Below are 14,819 nucleotides of genomic sequence, written 5' to 3' on the forward strand. Positions count from 1 at the left end.
GTCACCGTGTGACTTGAGTGCTGAGACGTTTACATCTCACAGGACACTTCCTTTCATGAAGACAGTGTCGCCTTTTTGTTTTCAGGAAAAGTCACACAAAACCACACCACTGCTATTTCTCTTTACATTGGACTTACTTTCTGCCTCTGGTCGAGTTATAACTCCCTCCGTATTTCTTCCGATTAAGGATGAGAGCGGCAATTTCTGGCACGTAGCGAGCAAACATGGCCTACATGCGTGGAACAGAAAAAGAAACAAAAAATGGCATGCAAGAGAAGCTCCACTGCGTGGAGGCGGCAGCAGCAGCAGCAGCCTCCAAATACTTACTTTCTCCCATTAACAGCACTATAGGAACCACCGTATTTCTTGCGGTTGCCTATTAACTCTATGATTTCAGGCACGTAGCTCGCAAACATGGCCTAAGGAGAAGATAGGAGACAGAAGAGGAGACTAAAAACAGGCCAGCAGAGAAAAGGCGGGCCGACTATTTTCTTTCATTTCTTTAGGAGCGGGAATAAATGGAAACCTTTCGGCATTCCACAGTTGAGTCAATGTAGCCTGAAATGACATCAGTTTACATTGCAGACTGGGACAAAGAAAGCGTGAAAATGGGTTTTTATTCATGGTAAAAAAAGATTTGTACAAAAGAATGGCAGCAGATGAGCCAATTTGTGTTGGGAAAATTCAAACAATGATGAGAAAATGTATAGGAGTAAGCCTTAAGTGCCATGTTTTCACCAACAAACACAACAGCAGGATTTTAAGTAACGCCATCACATACATGCAACCTTTCTAATACAGTACATTGTTGTTTGAATAGCTTCCATTTGAAAAAGAAACACTGACTAAAGTTAAAATACGGGGAAAAAAAGCACAAGAATAAAACAAATACACGAGAAAAATATTTTAACATCACAAGAAAAAATGTTTTACAAGAATAATTTTGTGACATTACAAGAATAAAGTTGAAATAGTTAGTGGAAAAAGTCACAATATTACAGTAGTAATTATTTTTCACTAAGGTTAAAAGATCATACCAGGCGTAATACTATGAAAAATACAAAGTTGAAACAAAAAGTAATACTTTAGGAACTTATAAAGTCCAAAATTGACGTGCCACATTATAAAAATTTTATTTTAATATTACTAGAAAATAAACTGATTCTTACTGACAGATATAAGTAAGAACTTTACACTACTTTATACTACAAATGGCAACAGCGGAGGATGAATGTCCCATAACAAGAAGATAGAGAAAAATAAGCTTATCGACTGCGGACGCGAGCAATTTTTCAGGATTTATGCAGATCCCAAATACAGATCAGCAGGTACCAGAAGGTAAGAAAAGTTTCTTTTGCATAATATTGCGAAAAAACCCGCCAGATAATACGTATGTCTTACCTTATACACACACCATAATAATACTCCTATGTTGAAGCACATCAAGCGGTGCGGCCTTCATAGCTTACCAAAGTCGTACTAAAACATTTTGATAGATTTTTGAGCGCCGTGTTTAATGTTCTATACTTTCAATGGAACATATAAAATGTTGATGTTGTTTACTTCATCATAGTGCAGCCTACACGTATCTCTTATGTTTGACTGCCATCTACTGCTTATCATTTCACCACGTACCAAATAAAATAGCTTCGAGGTCGGTAAGCAAAACCAGAATGATTCCGTACATTAGGCACACCGGGTTATAAGGCGCACTGTCGAGTTTTGAGGGACAAAAAAATTATTTTAAGTGCGTCTTATAGTCCAGGAAAATTCGGTATATAAATTTAAAACGTAGAAATTTTACGTGTATTATCTCACAACATAACGATAAAACTTGAGAAAAATTAAGTATAAGTAAATAAATTAGTATAAGTTGTAACATTACGGTAATAAGTCAGTTATCATTGGAAAAAAGTAGCAATTTATGATCATTTAATTTTACGTAGGAGAAAGAGCACAGTACAAATATAAAATGTAGACATTTTATGTGCATAACATTACAAGAAAATATAAGCACACAATTTTGCATTAAAAAAGTCACAAAATTATGGCAACTAGTTTATATTATAATGGTAAAAAAAAAAAAGTCGCAATTTATGAGAATGAAGACCAAATTTCCACTTAAAATGGTCAAAATTTTATGGGAATAAAGTCGTAAACGTACTAGAAAAAGTCAGATTTTTACAAAAATGAAGTCCATCCATCCATTTTCGACCGCTAAAGTTTTATGATGATAATCTCATTTAACAAGAAAAAAGACGTTATTTTACAACAATGACGCCGCAACATTATAAGATTAAAGATTAAAGAATAACATTTTAATATTTCTTGAAAAAAGTCAGATTTTTTATGCGAAGGAATAGGTCAAAATATCTGTGCATAATCTTGTAATGTTAAAAGAAAATGAAAGTGAGCTAAAGTTTAAAAAAAATACAAGAAGATTGTCTGATTTTTACAAGAATAAATACACAATATCATGGGAATGAGTCGAAATTATCGTTCGAAAAACATTGCAATTAAAAAAAAATTCGACCAAACAAAAAAAATTGAATTTTACGAGAATAAAATTGTAATCCTAGAAAGACAGATTTTTACAACATTACGAGAATTACTAAATCAAAATAGAAAAATGTCTAAAAGTTATCTACATTATGTCGTAATACTACCAGAAAAAAGACTAACAGGACTATCGTCCAAAGCATTACTAACTACTCATTTTAAGGGAAAAAAATCACTATAAAAATTGGATTGTCACAGGGATAACAAAAGATTACATCAGTTTAGAATCAGGTGTAAAATAAGCCATCTACGACTAATGCCTTGAAATACACTGAACTAAAATATGAACGCAACAATTTTGTGTTTGCTCCCATCTTTCATGAGTTGAACTCAAAGATCTAAATTTTTTACTATATACACAAAATACCTATTCCTCTCAAATAGTGTTCACAAATCTGTCTACATCTGTGTTAGTGAGCATTTCTTCTTTGCCAAGGTAATACATCCCACCTCACAGGTGTGGCATATCAAGATGCTGATTAAACAGCATGATTATTGCACAGGTGTACCTTAGGCCACACTGAAATGTGCAGTTTTATCACAGCACAATGCCACAGATGTCGCAAGTTTAAAGGGAGCGTGCAGTTGGCATGCTGACTGCAGGAATGTCCACCACAGCTGTTGCCCGTGAATTAAGTGTTCATTTCTCTACCGTAAGCCGTCTCTAAAGGCGTTTCAGAGAATTTGGCAGTACATCTAACCGGCCTCACAACCGCAGACCATATGTAAGTAACCACACCAGTCCAGGCCCTTCATATCCAGCGAGTGCACCTCCATGATTGTGCCACCTGGACAGCTGCTGCAACAATTGATTTGCAAAACCAAATAATTTCTGCACCGTCTTGGGGACATTCGAGGTGTTCTCTTCACGGATGAATCCCCGTTTTTACTGTTCAGGGCAGATGTGTGGGAGAGCGGTTTGCAATACTGCACATTTCAGAGTGGCCTTTTATTGTGGGCAGCCTAAGGTACACCTGTGCAATAATCATGCTGTTTATTTAGCATCTTGATACACACCCCACCTGTGAGGTGGGATGGATTATCTTGGCAAAGATGAAGTACTCACTAACACAGATTTGTGAACAATATTTGAGAGGATTAGGTCTTTTGTGCGTACAGCAGGGGTCACCAACGCGGTGCCCGCGGGCACCAGGTAGCCCGTAAGGACCAGATGAGTAGCCCGCTGGCTTGTTCTAAAAAATAGCTCAAATAGCAGCACTTACCAGTGAGCTGCCTCTATTTTTTTTATTTTTTTTTATTTACTAGCAAGCTGGTCTCGCTTTGCTCGACATTTTTAATTCTAAGAGAGACAAAACTCAAATAGAATTTGAAAATCCAAGAAAATATTTTAAAGACTTGGTCTTCACTTGTTTAAATAAATTCATTATTTTTTTTACTTTGCTTCTTATAACTTTCAGAAAGACAATTTTAGAGAAAAAATACAACCTTAAAAATTATTTTAGGATTTTTAAACACATATACCTATTTACCTTTTAAATTCCTTCCTCTTCTTTCCTGAAAATTTAAATCAATGTTCAAGTAAATTAATTGTTTTTATTGTAAAGAATAATAAATACATTTTAATTTAATTCTTCATTTTAGCTTCTGTTTTTTCGACGAAGAATATTTGTGAAATATTTCTTCAAACTTATTATGATTAAAATTCAAAAAAAAAATTCTGGCAAATCTAGAAAATCTGTAGAATCAAATTTAAATCTTATTTCAAAGTCTTTTGAATTTCTTTTAAAATTTTTGTTCTGGAAAATGTAGAAGAAATTTGTCTTTGTTAGAAATATAGCTTGGTCCAATTTGTTATATATTCTAACAAAGTGTAGATTGGATTTTAACCTATTTAAAACATGTCATCAAAATTCTAAAATTAATCTTAATCAGGAAAAATTACTAATGATGTTCCATAAATTCTTTTTTTAATTTTTTCAAAAGGATTCGAATTAGCTAGTTTTTCTCTTCTTTTTTTCAGTTCAATTTTGAATTTTAAAGAGTCGAAATTGAAGATAAACTATGTTTCAAAATTTAATTGTCATTTTTTTCGTGTTTTCTCCTCTTTTAAACCGTTCAATTAAGTGTAAATATCATTAGTTATTAATAATAACATACAGTTAAAGGTAAATTGAGCAAATTGGCTATTTCTGGCAATTTATTTAAGTGTGTATCAAACTGGTAGCCCTTCGCATTAATCACTACCCAAGAAGTAGCTCTTGGTTTCAAAAAGGTTGGTGACCCCTGGTGTATAGTAAAGGTTTTAGATCTTTAAGTTCAACTCCTGAAAAATGGGAGCAAAAACAGAAATGTCGTGTTTATATTTGTGTCCAGTATATGATTGCATGACGTGTTGGCGCTGTAATAAATCCTTCCTGTATTTGTGTTTGTTGTTCGGGGGTGGGGGGAGTGCAGGGATGGGGGCGGAGAGGGGGCGTTAAAGGGGTCGGATGGGCAGGTAGGGGCGGAGCTACCTGAAACCGCAGTGCTTTTGAACAGCTGACTACAAATAATCGTTGATACATAACTAAAGATGGTTATTGTGTGAATGCTGAGAAATGATGTCAAATAAATGTCAACAAAGATACGATATCAAGTTAAAGATATAAAAGACTTTAATGTATTCCACTATGCAGTGCAGGGAAGTGTCAAACGCAGTAATAAATGTTAAGTGATGATTTAAAAATGTGCCTCTTAGTGGCTGAATAATGTACGATTAAGTTGAGTCGTCGTCTCCATTTTGACGGTGTTACAGAAAAAAGACAAAATTGAGTTCAAGTGTGGCACATCTCCCAGCATTCACAGAATACACATGTCACGTAAAGCAACAGCACCCCCTGGAGGTCATTATTTAGAAAGTAAGGCGAGGCGTTCTTTACCAGTCCCCCAAGGATGAAGAAGACCATAAAGAGTCGTCCCAGGGTGGTTTTTGCATAAACGTCTCCGTAGCCCACGGTGGACATGGTCACCATCAGCAAGTAGACGCACTCCCAGTAGGAAAGCGCTTGGGAATTCTGGAAGTTTTCCCAAGGATCCCCTGAGTTTTCCACCTGACGGCGACATGAAAAGGGAAAAAGGATGGGAATGAGTTCACCTTCTTTCCGGTGTCATCCGCGTATCCATGACGACGCGTGAAGGCACTCACCAGATGGATGAATCCTGCGGCTGTGAGCCAAGTGCTGATGAAGATGGAACACAAGTTGACCAACTTGATGGAGTTACTGTGGGATTGGAAATAATAATACTTTCAATAACCTTACATACGTACCGATATTTAAATAAAAACTATATAAGTTTAAATAAAAATGTAAACTTATATAATACGTAAACATAATATACTTATTTAAATATATATACCGTAATTTCCGGACTATAAGCCGCACCAGCTAAATTTAGGGGAAAATACAGATTGCTCCATATATAAGCCGCACCAGACTATTAAGCCGCGGGGTTTTGATGTGTAATTAGCGTAGTATATAGGGGTTCCTGCTACCACGGAGGGGATTGTCGGGACAGAGATGACTGTTTGGGAACGCAAAGCGTCCCATTTATTAACAATAAATCTTTCAATCATTCAATCAAATTTTCACATCTTTGCCATGGCGAACAGCATTCGTGCAGAGTACAAATAATACAACGGTGCAAAGTAATACAAAGTGCTCGCCTGTACGTTATCAAAATAACCAGCCTACCGGTATATGAAAAGTCAGTCTTTAATCATTGTGTCATCGTCTTCCTCCTGTGTACTAAAACCACCGAAATCCTCTTCGTCGGTATCGGAGAAGAACAGGCCGTATATAAGCCGCACCCTTGTATAAGCCGCAGGGACCAGAACGAGGGGGAAAAGTAGCGGCTTATAGTCCGGAAATTACGGTATATATATATAATCATTTTTTCAATATTACCCTTTTTTATTTAGTATAAAAAAACATACAACTATACCAATAAATATATAAAATATTTTTAATTGTATTATGTATTATACAAATAAAATAATTCAAATACATGTTCACTATACGTTTTTATAATCATACAAATAATGTATGTTTATTTTATTTGTGTTCATTATATTTTATATTGGAATTTAATATTTATTAAATAATTTGCTGTATAACACGCAATTAAAAAATACAAAAATAAAATAAGTTGATTTTAGTTGTTTGTTTTTTTTAATCTAAAATGTATAATCAACATATCAATAAGATTAAAAATAGCATTAAATATGTAAAAAAAAACAGGTTTAAATTGACGCATTGATTTGTAAATTTGAAAAGTGTATTATTGCATTATTGTATTATTGCAATGCCTTCACAATTATCAATGATACAAATAAATAAAAAAGTGTGTCATCAAAACACATGCATTAAAAGTTACGGCAAATAGGACTAAAACGTTTTTTTAAATGACATTCTTTTAATGTATTTAATTAAATCGTTTTCAAACATTATGGCACGATTATGCCCCTTGTGGTGAGTAGAAAAACTGCAGGATGAAAGCACTTAAATACTTTGGGTTAAGAATGATCGTTTCTTGACAAAACTATGATATAAGTATTTTAAATATATATATATTGTTTTCTGGTTGGCCCTAAATGACCTTTATGCTGAGATTTGATGCTTTGAAGATTACTCTAATGCATTTCATGCTCTCTCTCAAAAGCTCTTGCTGACGTGACATCTGTGCAAAAAGCTTAAAATAAAGCTTTTATTGTCCGTCATGCAGTGCAACAACTCAAACACTCTACATACATACATACATACATAGTTACTGCACACATTAGAAGACATAATACTTCAGAGAGACTTACCTTGTCTTGAGAATATTCAAAAACTGTAAAATTTCTGAGAACTGTATCAACCTTAAGGCCCTTAAAAACCTCAAGCCTGTGGAGAAAAAAAAGACCACAAAGAAATGATTATTCAGAAGACATCTTGAAGCAAAAACAAGCGTTGGTACCTTTCATGCCATCTTCCATGTTTATCAGCTTGAAGGGATTCATTCCCACTATTTTAAAACCACGCAATACAATAGCAGAGTTGCAGTCCCGCACATCAAAGTCAGAGCAAGACCGCGATGAAGGAGCGGATTAGAGCAGAACCAGGTAGAAGGTGTCGCACCAACACCCACCAATCAGCAGCCGGGTCATCAAGTCCCAAAATCATCCTGAGCATCCTTCAACTTCATAGGACTACAAATAACCCCAACAATATCCTTCATGTCAACTGAATGGCTTTAAAAAGCTACTTCATATATCTTAAACCTCTGAAAATAATATCAATATAGCTTAAATTACCGTAAAAGATTAAGTTATGTTAAGCCTGAATAAGATCAGCTTCTTCCTACTCCTTGTTAAATATAAATGTTTACAATAATACTATTACAGTTAAAAATAACTCAACTTAGGTTGATATTGAGTCCGACTATGACACAAAAATTCTTAGTCTTGAAAATAACACAAACAAATAATGAAAAGAATAAGAACATTTGCTTGAAAAAACAGAAATATAAGTTCATTTAATGAAGAAATATTTGTGTGATCCTTTGTTGGCTGCAATGGAAATCATAAACATATTATAATACACTTAAAAACAGAATTTTATATTTTCAATACATCCTATTTTTGTCTGTTACCTTTAAGTTTTTTTCTAATCACGTTTATATAATTTCTTTTTTTAAGTTTTTTATTTTTGTAATATAATTTTTACCATTTTTTTATATACGTTTCATTTTTTTTTTATCTAGATTTTTATTTTAAATTCATGAAGAAAAAAAAGTAGAACAGTATAATCTCACCTTTGTTAAATGTATGGCTTTTGATCATTTTACTTTTATTGCATTACCTGCTAAAAATATAATTGAATGGTTCATTTAAGTATCAAAGCTATGTCAACCTTACAACCCCAAGTCATCAAAACCTGCACCTTGCAAGGTTCAAGTCCCGGTCTAGAAGGTGTTCTTACCCCAGTACGAGACGACATGGAAGCAGGAAGTGCCATCCTGCTCCTCTTTGTCGTGGCCATTCCTGACCCTGTATCCTTTCTGGAAGAGTTCACCCGTGGATTTCTTCCGCCGCCTGCTGCAAGAAACCGTCTGGGTGCCGCCATCGGGCCCCTTGTACACTAACATCTTGGTGGGAATCATGGCTGCACGAATAACTACGATCCTTCCGTAAGAGACGATGTCTCCATATGACTTCTCGAGCTTCACCCCAGCCCGCTAGCCATCAGCGGATGTTATGTCCAGCTTAGAGCCAACCCTTTTCCCAGCAGGATAATACAGCCTAAGCTTCTTTAGCATTCATCCACAGAAATGAAGAGACCAGGAAGCAAGTCTGGCCACAAACTGACCTCCGTGTCATCCCTGAGAGCCTGCCACCACAAATGTCCTCATGTCGCTAAGCTTTGCAAACAACAGCTTGTTGCATTTGGGTTACAAAAAAAACATGTCACGTAATGAAACAACATGTGTGTGCATTAAAGCCCAATGTACAATTAGGATTTGTGGGAATTAGGGAAGAAAGTGTTTGCATTACAACCCCTGGACAAACTGATGGATCCACCAGACTGAGAGAATGTTCAGTCCGTTGTTTAATTTTGTAGAAAAAAAAGCCATGTTTTAAGAAACACTAAAATAAATTAAGCAAATACATTTTGGTAGTCATTAGCTGCGTTTCCATTACCCCGAAAATGCGTAAAACGTAAGTATCCAAATGATAAATTGTTAATTAGAGATGTACGATAATGGCTTTTTTGCACATATCCGATATTCCGATATTGTCCAACTCTTAATTACCGATTCCGATACCGATATATACAGTCGCGGAATTAACACATTATTATGCCTAATTTTGTTGTGGTGCCCTGCTGAATGCATTAAACAATGTAACAAGGTTTTCCAAAATAAATTTAAAAAAATGCCAACATGGCACTGCCATATTTATTATTGAAGTCACAAAGTGCATTATTTTTTTTTAACATGCCTCAAAACAGCAGCTTGGAATTTGGGAGAGACCATGAGGAGGTTGAGGTGGGCGGGGTATATTGTAGCGTCCCGGAAGAGTTAGTGCTGCAAGGGGTTCTGGGTATTTGTTCTGTTGTGTTTATGTTGTGTTACGGCGCGGATGTTCTCCCGAAATGTGTTTGTCATTCTTGTTTGGTGTGGGTTCACAGTGTGGCGCATATTTGTAACAGTGTTAAAGTTGTTTATACGGTCACCCTCAGTGTGACCTGTATGGCTGTTGACCAAGTATGCCTTGCATTCACTTGTGTGTGTGAAAAGCCGTAGATATTATGCGATTGGGCCGGCACGCAAAGGCACTGCCTTTAAGGTTTATTGGCGCTCTGTACTTCTCCCTACGTCCGTGTACACAGCGGCGTTTTAAAAAGCCTTTAATTTTACTTTTTGAAACCGATACCGATAATTTACGATATCACATTTTAAAGCATTTATCGGCCGATAATATCGGCAGTCCGATATTACCGGACATCTCTATTGTAAATGGTAGATTTCGAAAAGAACCTCAAATATCACTAAAACATACGCTCTCATGAGATGGTTTTTCAGATATTTCCATATTGAAGTGTGTTGCAAATGCAAGATGGAAACACTTTTTTCGCATTTACAGGGCGCCTAAACACCAAAATGGTGGGGCGCCAATGCAGAACAACTCGGGCTGGGTCGTCTCGGTCTCGCTTCCAACCGGTCTGCCTCGATTCCCTTCCCGCCAATAGAGGCTGACCCTCATGCTCGAACAACGTCGAGGGGGCCCTTGAATCCACAATTCGTCTGTGAACTCCTGGTTCACATATCTGTCCCAAAAATCCCTTATTGGAGGTCGCTGCCAACGTAAGCACGTTGCCTTTGAGCCATCAGCTGTTGACAATCACGGCAACAGCAGTGGCCTCCCATCTTTAAAAGGGACACAACTGATGTGGATCCCAGGCCATCGCAACCTGGCAGGCAACGACCTTGCCGATGAACAAGCCGAGCTCGGCTCCTCCCTCCCCCAAGATGACAACCAACTCCATCAATCAACTCGCCATGCAATCATCCGTAGGAGATACCTCCCTCCCCCTTCCAACCATCTCCGTCTCATCTCCCTAACATCCCACAAACCCAACCCAGTCCTTGTTGTCGAAGAAAGACCTCACCAACCTCATCCGTTTCTGATCCGGTCACCACCCTGCTCTCCGAAGGTGGCTTCACCTGATGGGAAAGTGTGAAGAAGAATCTGCCGAACACCTCTGGCTACGGTGCCCAGCGCTGATGCCAGAGCGGTACATTGTCAACTTTTCAACTCCTTTAGTGAACTTCAAAGCCTCCCAATAGCGAGTCTAGCGCTTCTGCGAGTCATCCTCAGGCGACTCTGGTGACAAACTATCAGCAGTGGCCGGAGTTGCAATCACAGCTCCAACAAAACCGTGGCAACCCAAAACATCCACCTTCCTCAAAGTGGAGTCTAGCAGGACAGATTTTACGAGATGTACGACTTGTGGCGCAAAAGTACCTACAAGTCACAAATGTACTTTGTCAACATTTTACAAATATCGCTTTTATTTTGCGAAAAACTGCAATGGAATTACACCTAACGTATTTTTCGGAGTATAAGTCGCTCCGGAGTATAAGTCGCACCGGCCGAAAATGCATTAATAAAGAAGGAAAAAAACATATATAAGTCGCACTGGAGTATAAGTCGCATTTTTGGGGGACATTTATTTGACAAAACCCAACACCAAGAATAGACATTTGAAAGGCAATTTAAAATAAATAAAGTTAAAGTACCAATGACTGTCACACACACACGAGGTGTGGCGAAATTTGTTCTCTGCATTTGACCCATCCCCTTGTTCACCCCCTGGGAGGTGAGGGGAGCAGTGAGCAGCAGCTGTGGCGGCGCCCGGGAATCATTTTTGGTGATTTAACCCCCAATTCCAACCCTTGACGCTGAGTGCCAAGCAGGGAGGTAATGGGTCCCATTTTTATAGTCTTTGGTATGACTCGGCCGGGGTTTGACCTCACAACCTAAAGAAAACCTACTCAGTGGCCTAATGGTTAGAGTGTCCGCCCTGAGATCGGTAGGTTGTGAGTTCAAACCCTGGCCGAGTCATACCAAAGACTATAAAAATGGGAGCCATTATCTCCCTGCTTGGCACTCAGCATCAAGGGTTGGAATTGGGGGTTAAATCACCAAAAATTATTCCCGGGCACGGCCACCGCTGCTGCCCACTGCTCCCCTCACCTCCCAGGGGGTGATCAAGGGTGATGGGTCAAATGCAGAGAATAATTTCGCCACACCTAGTGTGTGTGTGACAATCATTGGTACTTTAACTTTAATAGTGAACAACATGCTGAATAAGTGTACGTTATATGAGGCATAAATAACGTGCCTGGTATGTTAACGTAACATATTATGGTAAGAGTCATTCAAATAACTATAACATATAGAACATGCTATACGTATACCAAACAATCTGTCACTCCTAATCGCTAAATCCCATGAAATCTTATACGTCTAGTCTCTTATGTGAATGAGCTAAATAATATTATTTGATATTTTACGGTAATGTGTGAATAATTTCACACATAAGTCACTCCTGAGTATAAGTCGCACCTCCGGCCAAACTATGAACAAAACTGCGACTTATAGTCCGAAAAGTACGGTACTTAAAGTTTCATTTTTAGATCAAGCAGAGTGAAAAAATTATGGAATTGTGAAAAAACACACCACTAGTACTTTGTTGCACCACCTCTGGCTTTTCTAACTGCTGGCAGCCTCTGAGGCATGGACTTAACAGAACTCTTCATCAGTCTTGCTCCAACGTTCTCTGATTGCTGTTGTCAGATCAGCCTTGCAGGTTGGAGTCTTGTCATGGACCGTTTTCTTCAGTTTCCACCACACATTTTTGATTGGACTATTTGCAGGTCATGACACTGACCTTATGGAGCTTTCTTCAAGGAAAGTTTTTACAGTTTTTGCTGTATGGCTAGATGTATTATCCTGAAAAATGATGTCATCATCCCCAAACATCCTTTCCGTTGATGGAATAAGTAAATTGGAATGTTCCTTTACCTTACATGCAGCCTCATATCATCAATGACTGTGGAACATGTTTTCTTCAGGAAGTCGTCTTCATAAATCTCATTGGAACGGGTAGTATGAGTGGCCGGGCCAGCAACTTGAGGGTTCCAGGTTCGATCCCAGCGTCCGCCATCCTAATCACGTCCGTTGCGTCCTTGGGCAAGACACTTCACCCTTGCTCCTGATTGGTTGTGGTTAGGGCCTTGCATGGCAGCTTCCGCCATCAGAGGGTGAATGTGAAAAAAGTGTCAAGCGCTTCGAGTACCTTGACGGTAGAAAAGCGCCACACAAGTGTAATCCATTTACCATTTAAATAAACGTACCAGCATCATCACCTTACCCAATGCAGATTCACCATTCATCACTGAATTTGGACTTTTTCAGCCGTAGCTTTTCCTTTGCCAATTGGAACCTTGTTTGTTTTCTATTTAGGTGTTAATGACATCTTTTGTTTAGCTTTTCTAGATTCAAATCACATTTCCCATTTTTCATTTCCGGTTTCTTACAGTTGGGTTACAGACGGTGACTCCAGTTTCCGTCCATTTGTTCATCATTTGTTTTGCTGCGCATTTTCCGTTTTCAGGACATATTGCTTGAAGTTTTCTGTCCTGATGCTTTGATGTTTTTCTTGGCCTAGCAGCGTGCTTGCCTTTTACAACTTGGTCCAGGTTTTGGACCCATCTGACTGTAAACAAGCAACGTCTTTTCTTGAAGAAGTTTGATCATCCTCTCCTGATAACCCACCTGGTGCAACAGCTCTACCAGGTGGGAACACTCCTTTTTAACTGCAGACTAATGAACAGATTTAATCTGATGCAGGTGTTAGCTTTGGAAATGATCATTTACAGGATGACTCAATATTTTTTTTCTCCCAAAATTGAGTGATTCCATAATTTCTCTCCGCTTGATCTAAAAATTAAATTGTTACTGACTACCAAAATGTATTTTAGTGTTTCTTAAAGCCAGAAGTGACTATGGTCGTGTGTCATGTCTGTTATCTGCTTTTTTTCGACACAATTAGTTATAACAATAAGTTGTTGTTTTTTTAACTAAATATTAGAAATGAATCCAATTATTAGCCAGATATGATGCAAATATGCTATCTAGTGGCTTGGTACGGCAAAGAAGAGCACAGACCTGATTGGACGCTTTGTCAGTTCTTTGATCTTCTGGCAATGCAGGGTTTCCCACACATTCATTTATTTGTGGCGGCCCGCCACGAAAGAATTACGTCCGCCACAAATTTAAAAAAAAATAATAATTTTTTAAATATATATATATACAGGTATATATATATTTTTATTTTTTTTTGTCCTCTCCAGCTTCTCAGGCAAATCATATAGTTGATGTAGATGCCCATATCGGCTGTTCAGATTTACTTTACAAAAGAGAAGTGTAGGATACTTCTCTTGTTGCCTTATTTATATTTGACTTTATTAAATGTATTCATATTAGAAACACAACATGTGTATATAACAAAGGGTGCAAAGTCTGCAGGCAGTAGGAAACACATGGTTAAGTGTAGGGAGTAAAACTGATGGCAGTCTAAAGTTCAAGATTTTTGGAGCTCTTTGTTCAGTGGATGAGATGTTTGATGAAGCTCTGTGTCTATCTACCACCACTACTGTTTTCTGTTTATTTGTTACTGACTGTGGCAGGACACCTCTGCCTCTGTTTCACTTTATGTTGCTGGTAAATAATATGGTTGTAGTAGTAGGCTAAAGTTAAATTATTTAGTATGCACTAATTAAAGGGGCAGAGCTTTGAGACATTTTAGCTTTTATATTTTATAAGATATATTTTTTGTGAGAACCACAATTAATAAATATATTTCAGTGAATAACTTGTTTTTCAAATCTGTATATAAATATGTACATAAAGTGTTGTAATTATACTGTAAAGTGGATGGATGGACGTTTAAAACAAAACTGTTATTATTAATTAGTAAGTATACATTTTTTGAGCCTTTTTAGAGAAAATCAAATCATTGTAGTAAATTATGCAAATTACTTGATGTCATGTTGACCACGCCCATAACCACGCCCCCACCGCCACAGGTATCTTGGCAGTTTATGGGAAACACTGCAATGCCATGACTTGAGATGGGAATCAAAACCAGTTCTTGTTGAGAACTGGTTCGCAGTGCTTCAATTCACTCCAAATGTTAAACATGTTACTGAAA

At 37.5% G+C, this 14,819-nt stretch overlaps 1 protein-coding gene across 6 annotated transcripts in view; it reads right to left on the minus strand.

Annotated features, from left to right (window-relative positions):
- The window catches only part of LOC133655363 (calcium-activated potassium channel subunit alpha-1a-like), a 157,030-nt gene that overhangs the window by 62,664 nt on the left and 79,547 nt on the right, over positions 1–14,819 (minus strand). For 4 of the 6 annotated variants that reach the window (XM_062055448.1, XM_062055447.1, XM_062055446.1 and 1 more), the window contains exons 6-9: positions 7,367–7,442; positions 5,705–5,780; positions 5,439–5,609; positions 328–419 (exon numbers count right to left, since the gene is read on the minus strand). In XM_062055448.1, the coding sequence (XP_061911432.1) occupies positions 328–419; positions 5,439–5,609; positions 5,705–5,780; positions 7,367–7,442 (415 nt within the window). Of the gene's footprint in view, positions 1–137; positions 230–327; positions 420–5,438; positions 5,610–5,704; positions 5,781–7,366; positions 7,443–14,819 lie in introns of all 6 variants that reach the window. The other 2 variants (XM_062055450.1, XM_062055445.1) reach the window with 1 other exon arrangement.

The sequence above is a fragment of the Entelurus aequoreus genome, linkage group LG08, assembly GCF_033978785.1.
Source record: "Entelurus aequoreus isolate RoL-2023_Sb linkage group LG08, RoL_Eaeq_v1.1, whole genome shotgun sequence".
Lineage (NCBI taxonomy): Eukaryota > Metazoa > Chordata > Actinopteri > Syngnathiformes > Syngnathidae > Entelurus > Entelurus aequoreus.